At 40.1% G+C, this 15,055-nt stretch overlaps 1 protein-coding gene across 3 annotated transcripts in view; it reads left to right on the plus strand.

The window, feature by feature from the left end:
* The window catches only part of ARHGEF9 (Cdc42 guanine nucleotide exchange factor 9), a 241,721-nt gene that overhangs the window by 175,055 nt on the left and 51,611 nt on the right, over positions 1 to 15,055 (plus strand). For all 3 annotated transcript variants that reach the window (XM_035004955.1, XM_035005034.1, XM_035005107.1), the window contains 2 exons: positions 3,528 to 3,760; positions 10,005 to 10,134. In XM_035004955.1, the coding sequence (XP_034860846.1) occupies positions 3,528 to 3,760; positions 10,005 to 10,134 (363 nt within the window). The remainder of the gene's footprint in view (positions 1 to 3,527; positions 3,761 to 10,004; positions 10,135 to 15,055) is intronic.

Raw genomic sequence — 15,055 nt, forward strand, 5'->3', positions numbered from 1 at the left:
AAAGAGTCAAACTGTAAAACTGACTCAACTATAGAGGACAAACTGAGGGTTGCTGGAGTAATGGTGGGTGACGGGATGGGTTATATGGTATTAAGGAGGCACTTGTGATGAGCACTGGGTGTTGTATGTAAGTGATGAATCACTAAATCCTATTCATGAAGTGAATATTACACTGTATGTTAACTGACTGGAATTTAAATAAAAACTTGGAAGGAAAAAAAAAACTTTTAGAATTTCTTTAAAAAAAAAAAAGGGAAGAGAGTTTTATTCAAACCCAAGTGAGGACAGCCACCCAAGATACACAGTCTTAACATGGAAGAAAGTGCTCTGGAAAAGGAATGTTTAATCAGGGTTATATATGTTTTTTGTTTCATCAAGGGTCACAAATCATCATGATGAAGGACATTTCAGAAAATTACAAACTTTATCTTATGCTTTTAGTATATGCAAGGTTGTAGGCTTCAGACCTATGGGAATGGAAGTTAGGGAGATTTTTACTCTTTAGTTTGAAATGTTTCTTTTTTGGTTATTTGCTACAAAACAGATGTACAATGTGTACTCAGGCAAGATAAAGAGCCCATACTTTGAAGTTTGTTGAAGTCGTTCTGATTCTGATAAAAGTATAGCTTCCATGGGAGTACAGGAGCAGGGTCCACAAACATTAAAAGTTGAACATTTCCTTTATCACTAGACAAGAAACAACAAACAAAATCCAAAACCAAGAGAAGGAAGGAAATAACAAAGATGAGAGTAGAAATAAATGATACATTAATTAAAAAATCAATAGAACAGGTCAGTGAAACAGAGCTGGTTCTTTGAAAAGATCAACAAAATTGATAAACCTTTAGCCAGACTCATCAGAGAGAGAGGGGGAGAGAGAGAGAGAGAGGACTCAAATAATTATAATCATAATTGAAAGAGGAAAAATAACAACCAACACCACAGAAATACAAACAATTGTAAAAAAACAAATATCAAAAACTGTATGCCACCAAATTAGAGAACACAGAACAAGTGGATAAATCCCAAGGAACACATAACCTACAAAAACTGAAACAGGAAGAAGTAAAAAAGTTGAACATACTGATTACCAGCAAGGAGACTGAGTCAGTAATCAAAAAAACTTCCAACAAACAAAAGTCCAGGACCAGATGGCTTCACAGGAGAATTCTACCAAACATTTAAAGAAGAGTTAATATGTATTCTTCTTAAACTATTTCAAAAAATAGAAGAATAAGGAAAACTTCTAAATGCATTCTATGAAGGCAGTATCACCCTTACACCAAAACAAGGTAAAAGCACCAGAGAGAGAGAGAGAGACAGAACTACAGGCCAATATCCCTGATGAGTATACATGCAAAAATACTCAACAAAATATTAGCAAACCAAATCCAACAATATATTTTTTAAAAAATCATTTACCACGATCAAGTGGGATTTATTCCTGGGGTGCAAAGATGGTTCTATATTCTCAAATCAATCAACATGATATATCACATCAATAAGACAAAGGATAAAAACCATGTGGTCATTTCAATAGATGCAGAAAAAGCATTTGACAAAGTACAATATCCAATCATGATAAAAGCCTTCAGCAAAGTAGGTTTAGAAGGAACATATTTCAACATAATAAAAGCCATATTTGAAAAACTCACAGCTAACATCATACTCACTAGGAAGAAACTGAAAGCTTTCTTCCTAAGGTCAGGAATAAAACAAGGATGTCCTCTCTCACCACTTTTATTCAATGTATTACTGGAAGCCCTAGCTACAGCAATTAAACAACAAAAAGAAATAAAAGACTTCCAAATGGGTAAGGAAGAAGTCACCACTTTTATTCAACGTATTACTGGAAGTCCTAGCTACAGCAGTTAAACAACAAAAAGAAATAAAAGCCTTCCAAATAGGTAAGGAAGAAGTAAAACTTTCACTATTTGCAGATGACATGGTACTCTATATAGTAAACCTGAAAGACTCCACCAAAAGCCTGCTAGAACTTATAAATTAATTCAGTGAAGTTGCAGGATGCAAAATCAATGTGCAGAAATCTGTTACATTTCTATACACTAATAATGAAGAGGCAGAAAGAGAAATAAAGAAAACAATCTGATTTATAATTGCACCAAAAATAAGATAGCTAGGAATAAACCTAACTAAAGCGGTGAAAGACCTGTACTCTGAAAACTATAAAACACCAATGAAAGAAATTGAAGATGATACAAAGAAATGGAAAAACATTCCATGCCCATGGGTTGGAAGAATGAATATTGTTAAAATGTCTCTACTACCCAAAGCAATCTACATATTTAATACAATCCATATGAAAATACCAACAGCATTTTTCATACAACTAGAACAAATAATCCTGAAACTTATATGGAACCACAAAGGACCTCAAATAGCACTTTTGAAAAAGGAAAGCAAAGCTGGAGTTATCACAATTCTAGAGTTCACTTTAAATTACAAAGTGATAGTAATCAAAACATTATGGTAGTAGCACAAAAATAGAAACATCGATCAATAGAACAGAATAGAAAATCCAGGAATAAGCCCATACTTACATGTTCAGTTAACCTTTGACAAAGCAGGAAAGAATATCCAGTGGGAAAAAGATAGTCTCTTCAACAAATGCTTTTGGGAAAACTGGTCAACTACATGCAAAAGAATGAAACTAGACCACTTTCTTACACCATAAACAAAAATAAATTTAACATGGATTAAAGACCTAAATGTAAGACATGAAATCATAAAAATCCTAGAAGAGAGCACAGGCAGTAATGTCCCCGACATCTGCCGTGGCAACATTTTTCTAGGTATGTCTCCTGCGGCAAGGGAAACCACAGCAAAAATAAACTATTGGGACTATCTCAAAATAAAAAGCTTCTGCACAGCTAAGGAAAGAGTCAACAAAAGTAAGTCAGAGAAAGACAAATATAATGTGATTTCACTCATATGTGAAATTTAAGAAACAAAACAAATGAGCAATGGAAAAAAATAAAGAGAGACAGACCAAGAAACAGACTCTTACCTATAGAGAACAAATTGATGGTTACCAGAGGGGAGGTGGGTGAATGGATGGGTTAAATAGATGGTGGGGATTAAGAAGTGCCTTTGTTGTGATGAGCACTGGGTGATGTATGAATCACTATATTGTACACCTGAAACTAACACTGTATGTTAAGTAACTGGAATTAAAATAAAAACTTGAAAAAATAAAAAATAAAATCCAGTGCCAGAATTTTATTGTTGTAGTGTTTTCACTTTTGTCAGGAGCAGTGTTCTGTCATTACCCTTTTTAAATAGAATTTCACTACTATTCCTACTTATTTTTTCTATACAAATGTTTACAGTTTTTCTACTTCCCAAATAATTATTATTAAATTATGAATCAATTTAGGAAAGATTGACATTGTTACCGTTTTAATATTCCTATGTAAGGACAGGATCTTTATTTTCATTTCTCCAAAACTTCTTTTGGAATTCTCAGTAGACTTTTTTTTTTCTCTCCATTTTTCCTGTGCTCATAGCAAGATGGATTCTGGATATACTCCGAGTATTGTAACAACCACCTGGACGCCTGCATGGAACTCTCCAAACTAATGAAGGACAGCCGCTACCAGCACTTCTTTGAGGCCTGTCGCCTCTTGCAGCAGATGATCGATATTGCTATTGATGGTTTCCTTTTGACTCCAGTGCAGAAGATCTGCAAATATCCCTTACAACTGGCTGAGCTCCTCAAATATACTGCCCAGGACCATAGGTAAAAGATAGAGAGAAGCAGGAGTTAGGGGAGCCTCATCTACATGTTGGTCTTTATTAAGAATATATGTCCTTTAGCTTTTTCTGAGCTTCCTTCTGTTAACTTCTCTGCACAATGGGATGGTGATATATTTTTGCTTACCTCGTAAGGTTATTGTGTGTGTAAAGCAGAAGAATGCTTGTGAGAATTTCTTATAAACCTGGGAATCACTATGCACAAAAAATCAGTATGCATTATTATTGCACAACTTACACCCTGCCTTCAGGGAGCTTAGCCGTGTCCTTAGACCTAAATTTAGCGAAATGAAATAATCCAGATGGAATAATTGTTCAACGGTCTATTCTTCTCTGTTTGTGTGATAGATTCAATACCCTAATAATAGCCTGCATAACTTGTAGTGACCTTAGATTTATTCTGCAAGGCTATATCCCTGGTATTTTTTAGTCTTTTCCACCCTCCTCTGCCTCATCCCAACTCTACCTTCCCTTTAGACTCAGAGCATGGCTGGGAGGTAAACAGATTTGAGACTTCTCCTGAAGCTTTTTTTTTTTTTTAATTTTCAGTATTTTTTAAGAAAACCAATCCAAAAATGACCAAGAAACTTAGCTCTCTCTGAATGGAAATGACCTACCAGTAAATGATCCTACAAGTAAGGTATATGCTGAGAGTCATCTCCAACAATGAATGAACCACCCCCTCCACTCTTTCACATGCTTTACTTTATAACCTAGAGCCCTCAGCCTTTTTATAGCCTGCCTTTAATTAGTATTAAATTCCTGATCTTTGACTTATTCAGCTCTCTTCCTGATTGAACCCTCCAAGAAGAAAGAAGACTTCTGTCCAGTTTCTCTTAGCTTTCTATCCAATTCTCATGAGACCCACTTCCTACTTTCACTTGGCTCCATTACCTGGTTTCCTTGGAGCTGACTTCCAGACCTAGTTGTGTAAGGCCACAGGTATGGGCCAGTTGGTTTTGTTTATGCTAAGCTCAAGGCCAGTCCCTGGGTTCATTTTTAAGTTGATGGTGTTTCTTTAGCAAATCATGGTCATGTGCTTCAGTTTCTGGAGCCTTGGACAAATTTCAGATTTGAATCCAAATGTGGTAACACTTGTGTGAGAATGCCACCAGCGGTAGCTCTGCCTGCCATGATGTGTTGGTTATGAGGGAGGCAGATAGTGAAGGACCTTACAAAAGAGGACTCTGTTCCCTTCTCCCTGAGTCTGTTTACTAGCTGGGGGATAGTGGGCGTATTCATTAGAAATGAAATTTGCAGGTGACTAAATGTTATTTTAGAAGACTTAATACAGACCATTGCTAGAACTGAGTCCCAAGTTTTCTAAGGATACAGTTTCTTGTGAGAGCTAATGGGACACTGAAGAACTTCCACTAAAATTAGGATATTTTAAAAATAAAAATGGAAAATATTTATGGCACCTAAAATGGAAAGCCCTTAAAGGAAGGTCTTCTAGTCAGACTTCCTCATTTTATGGCTAGAAAGACTGAGGCCCAGAAAGCAAGTCTGTGTGGCAAAGCAGTGATGTAAAGTGTGGACAGTGGTCTGGGAACCTAGCTTTGTAAAGAGCCCTCCAGGTAATTTTCATGCCCCCAAATATTTATGAGCCATTGTACTAGGCAGTCTGGAAGGCCTCTTCCAGTTCTGCCAGCCCATGATGTCATTAGCCTAAATTACCTCCACTGTTACACTTCATGGTGCTAAGTGACCAGAAGTGATCATTATTGTACATAAATCTCAGAGGAGCAACCTTCGAACCAATGGTTTTAAAACTGGGATATTCAAAGAGTGGTTCTCAAATGTTTTTATATTACAGCTCATCTCTCATCAACACCTACTCCTGAGTATCTGTTTCATGGAATCTAGCAGGAGGCTCTAAAAATCATACTTGTGGACTGATATTAATAGGTAAATTATATTATTGCACAATTGCTTTCAAGAGCCCCAGAAAGACCATTTTCAAAGCACAGCCCAAAACTGTGTGAGTTTCTTAAGCCAAAACAACCCCAGGACCTTATTGAGTTTAGTGGGGCCAGTAAGATAGGATATCTACCTGGGATTTGCCATCCTTATGGTCCTTCACCTTGTTATTGGAGTCCCTGCCTCAAGGTCTTCTTGCCCTCTGGGTCCCTTTTCCCCCCTCTTTCTACCTCCTGAGCTCCAGAGTGCTGAGAGAGTGGCTCAGGTATTGGAAAGATACATGAATACCTGTCCTCCTTCAGGGTGACAGTCCCAGTGTCAGTCCCAGCACTATCCCCAGGCCATGGGGCACCTCTTTTGGCCGGCTTCAGGAAGCTGTATTAAGATGACAGCTCCTGTGATGCATGTCAGAGTAGCTTGGATTTGAAGTTAATTAGAGGCTGCTGCCAGCTAGAAGGCTTAGTCAAATAGGTGTTTGGACAAGTAGGTCTGAAATGCAAGCACTCAGAGTGGCCTCTAAGGGAGAAGATTAGATGGATGGAGAGTAATAAATGGATAATAATACTGCCTTTGCTTACAGAAGGGTGATGTGTCCCCACCCTGCCTTCCAACATTTCTTAAGCTGACAGGAAGGAAGACTGTGTAAGAGGGAGGTTAGCTGACGTGTCTGGAACAAGACAATCTTGGTTCAGTAGATCTTATCAAGGGGCTGGGCCCAGACCTCATCTGAAGGCCTGGGGGATCTGAGCAGGGTTTAGGTGAGACCACAACTATTCACTTCTTCTCTCACCCACTCCTAAAGCTAGTGGGGCAGGTTAAAAATGGGGACCTTCCCCCTCTAACCATTGTAAGAAAGACAGCTAAAAATGGCAAAGGTTGAATGACAGTATGGCACAGTGACCATAATGAATCCATGGCTGAGTAGTACATGGGATCAGAGGTAATAGGCATTCTCATTCCAGTGCTGTCCAATGGAACTTTCTACAATAATATAAATGTTTTATATCTGTGCTGTCCAATGTAGTAGCCACTGGCTACATACGACTACTGAGTACTGAGAAATATAGCTGGTGCAACTGAAGTACTAAATTTTTAACTATATTTAATTTTAAATAAATGTGGCTAATGGCTACCATATTGGACAGTGTAATTTTATGCTTTACCTTCCCCAAAGTGGCTTAAGTCATTTTCCTGGTGCCCTCAACCCAGGAAGAGGAATGGCATGGGAGATAGTAAATGGGCCCAAAGAACAGGGGCACTTATTTATGTTAGCAGCTTCTACACTGCACCTACCTCTTCTGTCATCACCCTACTCTGCTTCCAAATGGCAGGCTCAGATAACCTTGCCAGGGAGAAACTTTAATAGTCATACAGAGCCCAATAGATTGCCCATAGGCTGAAGCAAGCAACTGTAAAAAGATAAAATATATCAAGAACAAATGTTAGAATGGCTAAAATTAACAAGACAGGAAACAAAAATTTTGGTAAGGATGTGGAGAAAGGGGAACCCTCTTACACTGTTGATGGGAATGCAAGCTGGTACAGCCACTCAGGAAAACAGTATGGAGGTGCCTCAAAAAGTTAAAAATAGGACTAACCTATGACCCAGCAATTGTACTACTGGGTATTTACCCCAAAGACACAGATGTAGTGAAAAGAAGGGACACCTGCACCCCAGTGTTCCTAGCAGCAATAGCCAAACTGTGGAAGGAGCCAAGATGTCCTTCAATAGATGAATGGAAAAAGAAGTTGTGGTTCAGGGATCCCTGGGTGGCTCAGTTGGGTTAAGCGTCTGCCTTCAGCTCAGGTCATGATCCCAGGGTCCTGGGACTGAGCCCCATGCTGGGCTCTCTGCTCAGCGGGAGCCTGCTTCTCCCTCTCCCTGCTGCTCCTCCTGCTTGTACTGTCAAATAAATTAATAAAATCTTAATAATAATAAGTTGTGGTTCATATATACAATGGAATATTACTCAGCCATCAGAAGGGCTGAATACCTACCATTTACATCGACATGGATGGAACCGGAAGGTATTACACTCAGTGAAATAAGTCAATCAGAGAAAGACAATTTTATGGTTTCACTCACGTGTGGAATATAAGGGATAGTGCAGAGGATCATAGGGGAAGGGAGGGAAAACTGAATGGGAAGAAATCAGAGAGGGAGACAAACCATGAGAGACTCAACTCCGGGAAACAAACCAAGGGTTGCGGAAAGGGAGGTGGGTAGGGGGATGGGGTAACTGGGTGATGGACATTAAGGAGGGCACACGATGTGATGAGCACTGGGTGTTATAGGCAACTAATGAATCATTGAGCACCACATCAACAACTAATGATGTACTATGTGTTGGCTAATTGAATTAAAAAAAAAAAAGAACAAATGTAAGATTTTGTAGTTCGGTCTAAGAAATCAAGAGGGAGACAGAGTTCAAGGACAGGCTTAGAGAGATGGGGCTTCTAGACAGCCTATCTTTCAAATATTTATTTATTTCAGAGAGAGAGAGAGAGAAAGCATGGGGAAGGGCAGAGGGAGAAGCAGACTCCCTGCTGAGCAGGGAGCCTGATGTGAGGCTCGATCCCAGGACCCTGGGATCATGACCTGAGCCGAAGGCAGACACTTAACCCACTGAGCCACCCAGGTGCCCCTAGACAGCATAATTTAAAGAGACTTAGGAAACATTAGTCAACCATGAGTTCAAATAAGTCAGCGGTTGGATCCAGAAGAAAAACTGGTAATAGCTAACATTTATTGAGGCTCAGAATAAATAAGAGTTTAAGAGTTTTTTTTTTTTTTTTTAACAAAGTTGCCTTGAGACAGAATAAACTGGTTAGGATGTATAGTGAGCCTCCCATCACTGGAGGTGGTAAAATTTAGTAGCACTTGAAGACTATGGTCTGGCAGGTGTTCACAAAACATAGGGAGGCCGTCTAAGAGGAAGTACTACATGGTGTCTGACGTGGCAGTTAGAACTGCCTTCTCTGTGCCTCTGATTTGTCAACCACCCCACACTTCAATGTATTAGGAAAGAAAAAACAGTTGCTGTGTATCTTTTTCCCCTCCTTTCTTTTATCTAATTAGTGCTGGGACAGTGAGCAAGTTATTGACCACAAAGCATGTTTAGCTTTTCTAAGGAAAGGTTAGTTAAGATTGAATCATAATTCGTCCTCTTGCCCTCTCAGTCTATTGTAGCTCCACCAAATGCCTGGGATCTCACTTTCAATATGCCTTTCACAGGGACCATTTGATTGGAAATCAGATCAAACAAGCAGAGAAAACTGGGCAGGATGGTATAACCTTCAACAAGTAGGCCATCCAAAGTCCCAGGAAACTGGGCCTAAAAGTTACACTTCTGGGACTAGAGGTTTTGAGAGGTAACCCATGTGGTGCCTAGAGAAATGTTTGATTTGTACTAATAATACTGCTAACATTTACAATAGGCCAAGAGCAGAACAGTTTATGTGGATGATTAAACCCTCAACAAACCCTCCTGTAATTCTCCCATTTCACATATGAAGAAACTGAGTCATTGAGAGAGTCAGTGAGACTTGCCAAAGACCAGTTTTGTCAGTGACAAAACTAGGGTTTGAGCCCAAAGAGTATGGATCCAGAGTCTGTTCTTAAACACTGTGCTACATCCTATCTGTATATTGTACTGGAGGAAAAGAGTAGATATTATTTCACAATGACTTTGGGCAGAGTTCCCTAGAAATAAGTGGTAGAAGGGATAGTAAAGCTCTGGACCATGCCATGTATAAGGTTCCCTTCTTGATGCTTGGCTGGTTGTATCAGATTGGATGCAAAAATAATGCTATAAGAAAGATAGGAGTCTATTTCCCTTTCATGTAAAAAAAAAAAATGTCTGCAGGTAGGCAGTCCATGACTGCTATGGTAGCTCTATGGTCATCAAAAACTTGGGCTCCTTCCAACTTTCTGTTATCCTATCCCTAGGAGTAGGGACTTTTTCCTATGGTCCAAGATAGCTGCTAGAACTTCAACCATCATATCTACATTCCAAGCATCAAGATTGAGTAAGGGGTAAAGAAGCATTAGCTATCTTCCTTAAAGGAGGTTTCTGAAAATCTCTGCCCCAAATTTCTATTTGCATATCACTGGACTAATCACATAGTCACCCCTTACTGTAAAGAAAGATAGGAAATGTAATCTTTTACTCCATGTGACATGGGTTCCATCTGAAAATCAGGGCTCTGTCACTAAGTAGGAAGAGAAGAATGGATGTTAGGGTTGGCACCCAACACATTGGTTCTCTAACACATTGATACATCCAACTTGTACTTTTGTGTCTTCACAGTGACTACAGGTATGTGGCAGCTGCTCTGGCTGTCATGAGAAACGTGACTCAGCAGATCAATGAGCGCAAGCGGCGTTTGGAGAATATTGACAAGATTGCCCAGTGGCAGGCATCTGTCCTAGACTGGGAGGTACGATCTTTATGAACAGGGGTACTGGGGAGTCTGAATAGGTTAGCTAGAACATCACATCTTAGCCTAAGATGGATGAAAAGGAATTAAATTTAAAGAACAGCAGAAAGGATTTAGATTAGAGCCAAGGCAAAACTTTCTACTAATGAGAGGTGTTGTGTACTTGAATAGCTTTCTAAGAAGGTTGGAGAAATCTTTAAGGCAACACTTCATTAAGAAAGGAAAGGTTCATCTCTTTGGGTGTTGCCAGGAAAAAATTGGATTGAATCAATAGACTTTCGAGCTTCTTTCCAGTCCTGGAGTTTTATCACCACCAGGTGAACACTTGGATAAGAAGTGGTATGTACTAATCCACTCCCAGACACAGAATATAATGATGGTTCTCTTGTGCAGGGCAGCCAACATGCTTCTTTTTTCCACTGGTGAGATTACCTTGCCTGACACATTTACTCGGTCTACCCAAGCTTGCACACTTGAGGCCAAGTTCATCATTTCTGCCCAGTCGACCCACCAAATTCTGTTTTTTATCATTTGCTTATAAAATTAATTCCTGACAGCCTCCTATTTCATTGGAAACAGCCACAACTTCTCTGAACTCAGAAAGTCTTCAGTGAATGAAGTCACTAAAGCCTTCCTTTCCTAGATACTCACTTGCAGAGGATATATACAACCTAACAAATAAATGGAGATTTTGCTTCTATTCATGTCACTGCTCTGTTGAGGTCCTTGGGTTTCTGTTCAATAGAAACAGAGCCATGAATTATAAGGCATCATAGGTATGTGTGTTGAGTACACCATTTAGTGTTTGTCTCTTGTGCCCACCAAGAGAACCAGGGGCCATGGCATTTCACGTTTATCTCTCAGACCCAAATTGTGAAATCTGATAGTCTACAGGCTAACATAACCAAGATGGGAAAGGCTGGTCATTCTACCAGGGAGGGGGCAGTAAACTTAAGCTTCATAGTCACAGTGCAGAAGTTGAACCAGTTCCCTATTCCACTTGCCTCAACTCTGGTATCATTTCCTATGATTGAGAAGTAGTATCTCCCTAACATTTCAAGCAGTAGCACATTCTAAGAAGATTAAGCATCAGCCTTGCAAACAGCTATTTTACCAAAGTCCAGAAAAAATCATCTTTCATTTATTCTGCTACCTCTGATCCTTTTTAATGTAGATGGCTGGAAAAGACCACAATTCTGAGCATTTGGCATATTTTTAGTCTTATTTAAAGGATAATGTCCCCATAAGAGTAGAAAAAAGGAGTGATTTTTTGAGATGAAGAGAAAGGAATGAATCTATATAAAGAGACCCTATTGCTCATAAGAGGAAACCAACACTGGTCCAAACTTATTAGTGAATCATGGTTCCTCCTTCCCTTGACCAAATGACCTCTAGCAAACCCATCAACTCCAAGGCACTCTGAAATTGTGGCTGGTTAACAAGCCTCTTTCTCTCTACTCCTGCAGGGTTCTCTGTAAAAAGGAGGTTCCCAGCAGCAGTTGTCTTCATATTCCCTGGAACAACTTCCTTCTTCCTAATGCCTGGAATAGCTAATTCCTCCATATGCTCTGGGCCTCCAGTCCTTGAAGGTAGAGCCATGGAGGACCAACAATAGCTTGAAATTCCTTGGCCTATCCAGGGAGCCTTATTAATACCAAACTCGAAAACACTGAACTATGATTTAAAGACTCAGCATCTAAAAAAGGAATTTCATGTGTTTTTGTCTAGAAGTGGGGGGTGGGAAACAAAAAGATGATTTTGAGCCAGGATTGATGGGAGAACAGTTACTCTCTGCCTCCTTTATTAGCATGATTGATTGGTCTTCTAATTTCAACCAAGCCCGTATGTACAACCCTGACACCCTGCTGCTTGGTAAAGCCCTTCTTCATCTAATTTGGCAAGAAGAAAAATTCCTCATGGTTCCCTTTTTAGACTCTGGGGTCACCGTGGAACTTACTAGCTCTAGAGGGGTTGTCTTCTAGGAAGCTTTTCTCCAGCGAATCCTGATGGGTGCATTTCAGAGGGCAGGCCTAAAGTGTCTTATGTTTGTCATATCTAGTCTTCAAGACTCAGTCACCAGGGCTTTTAGGGGACGACCCTTCCCATCAACAATTCTGGCATGTACACACATACACACACACACACACACACACACATGCATTGTAATGATGGTGGAAGTCTGAGAAGCCTATTCCTGACCAAGACCACAAAGCTAAAATTTTAATCTGGTCTCCAGATTCTCTCTGTGGTATTCTTTTCTCTGCTGCACTACATACTCTTCCAACCTTCCGCTTCCCACACCCCAATTGCTTTCCTTTGTGATACTGCAGGGACTTGTTTTTGCAGTAAAGGGTCCATATCTAAGCAAGGCAGTAAGACTTCCTTGGGGCGAATATCCAAACCCTAGTATGGCTAAAGGTGGATGAATGCTGGAGGACCATCCCCAAAAGGCAATAGGACATATCCACTCCATGGCTTGCTAGCTATTGACATAAGTAGCCAAACCTCACCAGTTCCCTGGTATAGGTTCTTTGTATGTTCTACTTGTCCAAGCAGTTGCACAAGCAAAGAGAGGTCCTCCCAGCTTGCTGAGGGCTGCTCTGGACAAGCCTTGCAAATCAAGAAAATGATTTCTTGCCCTCCCCCAAATGTTTGAACAAACAGGGTGGCTGTCAAAGCATCCACATAATAATTTCAGCTTAATTTGTCAAATTAAAAAGAAGAGTCATAGGGGAAATCTTCAGAGCTTAATCTGCTTTGAAGAGGAATTGGGAAAGAGGGTTGAGGATTGGCAGCATACAGGCAACGGTACCTACTCAATAAATCAGAACATCTGGCTAGAGAGTAGGAGACCTTGTATTATATCCAGACCTGACCCTGCCTCAACTTATTCCATAAATATTCAGGGTCTTTTTGTTCAATTCCAGTTATCATCCTTGCTCACTCCCCCCCACCCATGAGAACTAGAGTTCACGAAGTACCCCCTGCTCTGTCCCATATCCCAGGGCTCCTAAAAATTAAATGGATGAGTGAAAATATCACCCATACCTCAAAGTAATAATCAATACCTTAGAGTGGCTTAGGGGAGCAACAGGGAGAAGAACCAGTTCTCACAGACCACAGTTTCAGGGAAATTTACATTTCTAATTTCTCTGATGCTTATGTTTGGTTGAACTGTTACATTGCTGCCCTTAACACTCATTAGATCCACTTGACAGGAAGGGAAAAGGAATATATCCCTGGCAGCTTCCTTTTAATCTTTTTTTTCCCCTGGAGATTTTTACCAGGAGCCCAGATTTGTAGCTCATGTTTGGGAATTTGACTGTATATGATTGTGGTGGCACCCCTCCCCTAACAGCCTGCTTGTGTAATATCCAAAGGCCTGTTCCAGTTTACCACTGGATAATTGAATCCAAAAAGTTGGAGGAAACACAAATACCCAACATGATGGAAGCAGAAAAAGTATCTATTTAGAAGCTGAGGTGGTTTGATGAGGCATACTTCTGGGACAAGGAGTTTGTTATTTCCCTGCCGTCCTGTCAATAGGCAGCATTGAAAATGAACTGTATGAAAATTAGGGCATTTCCCTTGTCCTTCTTTCCCTGGATCTGTTCAGGCCACAACCTCACATTAGAACAATCAGCCTATAACTAGAATGGGGTGTTGGGCATTGGGCTATTGAGATGAATGAGTGGCCTTGGTTTTCCACTGGGGCAAGTATGTTCCAGGCATCGGGAACAGTATGTGCAAAATCCTGGAGGAATGGAAGAAAACAGAATGTCCATGGGGGAGGTGGCAGTGGGAAGAAATTGCACTTTGGGGGGCAAGGCAAAGTAATATATGGTGCAAGTGGGGTAGAAGAGGCAAAGGGTGAGAACTCTGAACTCCGAGAGGGCTATTTCCCTTATGTGATCTGATTTTTGCTCTCAAGCAGCCATGTGAAGTGAACCAAGCAGGAACTGTTGTATTATCCATTGTTCAATTGAGAAAACAGATTGAGAGTGGTTAAGCTACTTTCCAAGGGCACAGAGTGAGTTGGTGGCAACACTGGGCCCAGAACCCAAGTCTTCTGAGATTCTCACCTCAGAAATCTTCCAAGGTAGCTAGTTGTTCCACTAAGGATTATCATTATACTGTGGTTTGGTGGCTTTTGAGGGAGTCTGGCCTGGATTCTGGATTCTTTGCGCAAATTACTTCTAATTTCTCTGACCTTGGTTTTGGGGGTAATAACAGTACATTCATCATTGGGTTCTTGTGAGTATTAATAGGAATATGTGACATAGGTTATAGAGTGCACAATAATAATCAAGATAATAGCTATCACTTACGTAGAACTTACAGTGTGAAGTGTACTCTCCTAAGCACTTTATAAATGTTAACTTACATAATCTTCACAACAGTGAAATGAGATTGGTACTGTTATTACCCTCATTTTAAAGATGAGGAAATTCAATGTAGGAAATTCATTTTAAAGACGAGGAAATGTAGTACAGCCCCACCGTGATCCTCTCTCAGCACAATTTGTCTCTTTCCAGGGTTCAAATTGTCAGAAATTGGCAGGACGTGGCTATAGCCAGCACCAGTGTGGGGTTGCCAGTGGCTTGCTGGTCTTTTCCTTCAGAACATCTAGCCAGCTCAGGAACAAGATGGCCTTCCCTCTACCTCTAGACAGTCTTTGCAGAGTCAAGCTCCACTTGAAGCTCACTCAGTAATATAATTTACATGTGTTTTATATTCTTTTGACTACCTTTTTTTGTAGAAATAAAAATTGAACTTAGAATTTAAAAAAATAAATATGAGAAAACTGACACACAGAGAGGATATATGAATAACCTGACATCAATCAGCATGGTGAGCATAAGGGTATTCTTTCTTTCTTTCTTTCTTTCTTTCTTTCTTTCTTTCTTTCTTTCTTTCTTTC

Source organism: Mirounga leonina, unplaced genomic scaffold, assembly GCF_011800145.1.
Source record: "Mirounga leonina isolate KUSES-001 unplaced genomic scaffold, KU_Mleo_1.0 Mir_101097, whole genome shotgun sequence".
Taxonomy (NCBI): domain Eukaryota; kingdom Metazoa; phylum Chordata; class Mammalia; order Carnivora; family Phocidae; genus Mirounga; species Mirounga leonina.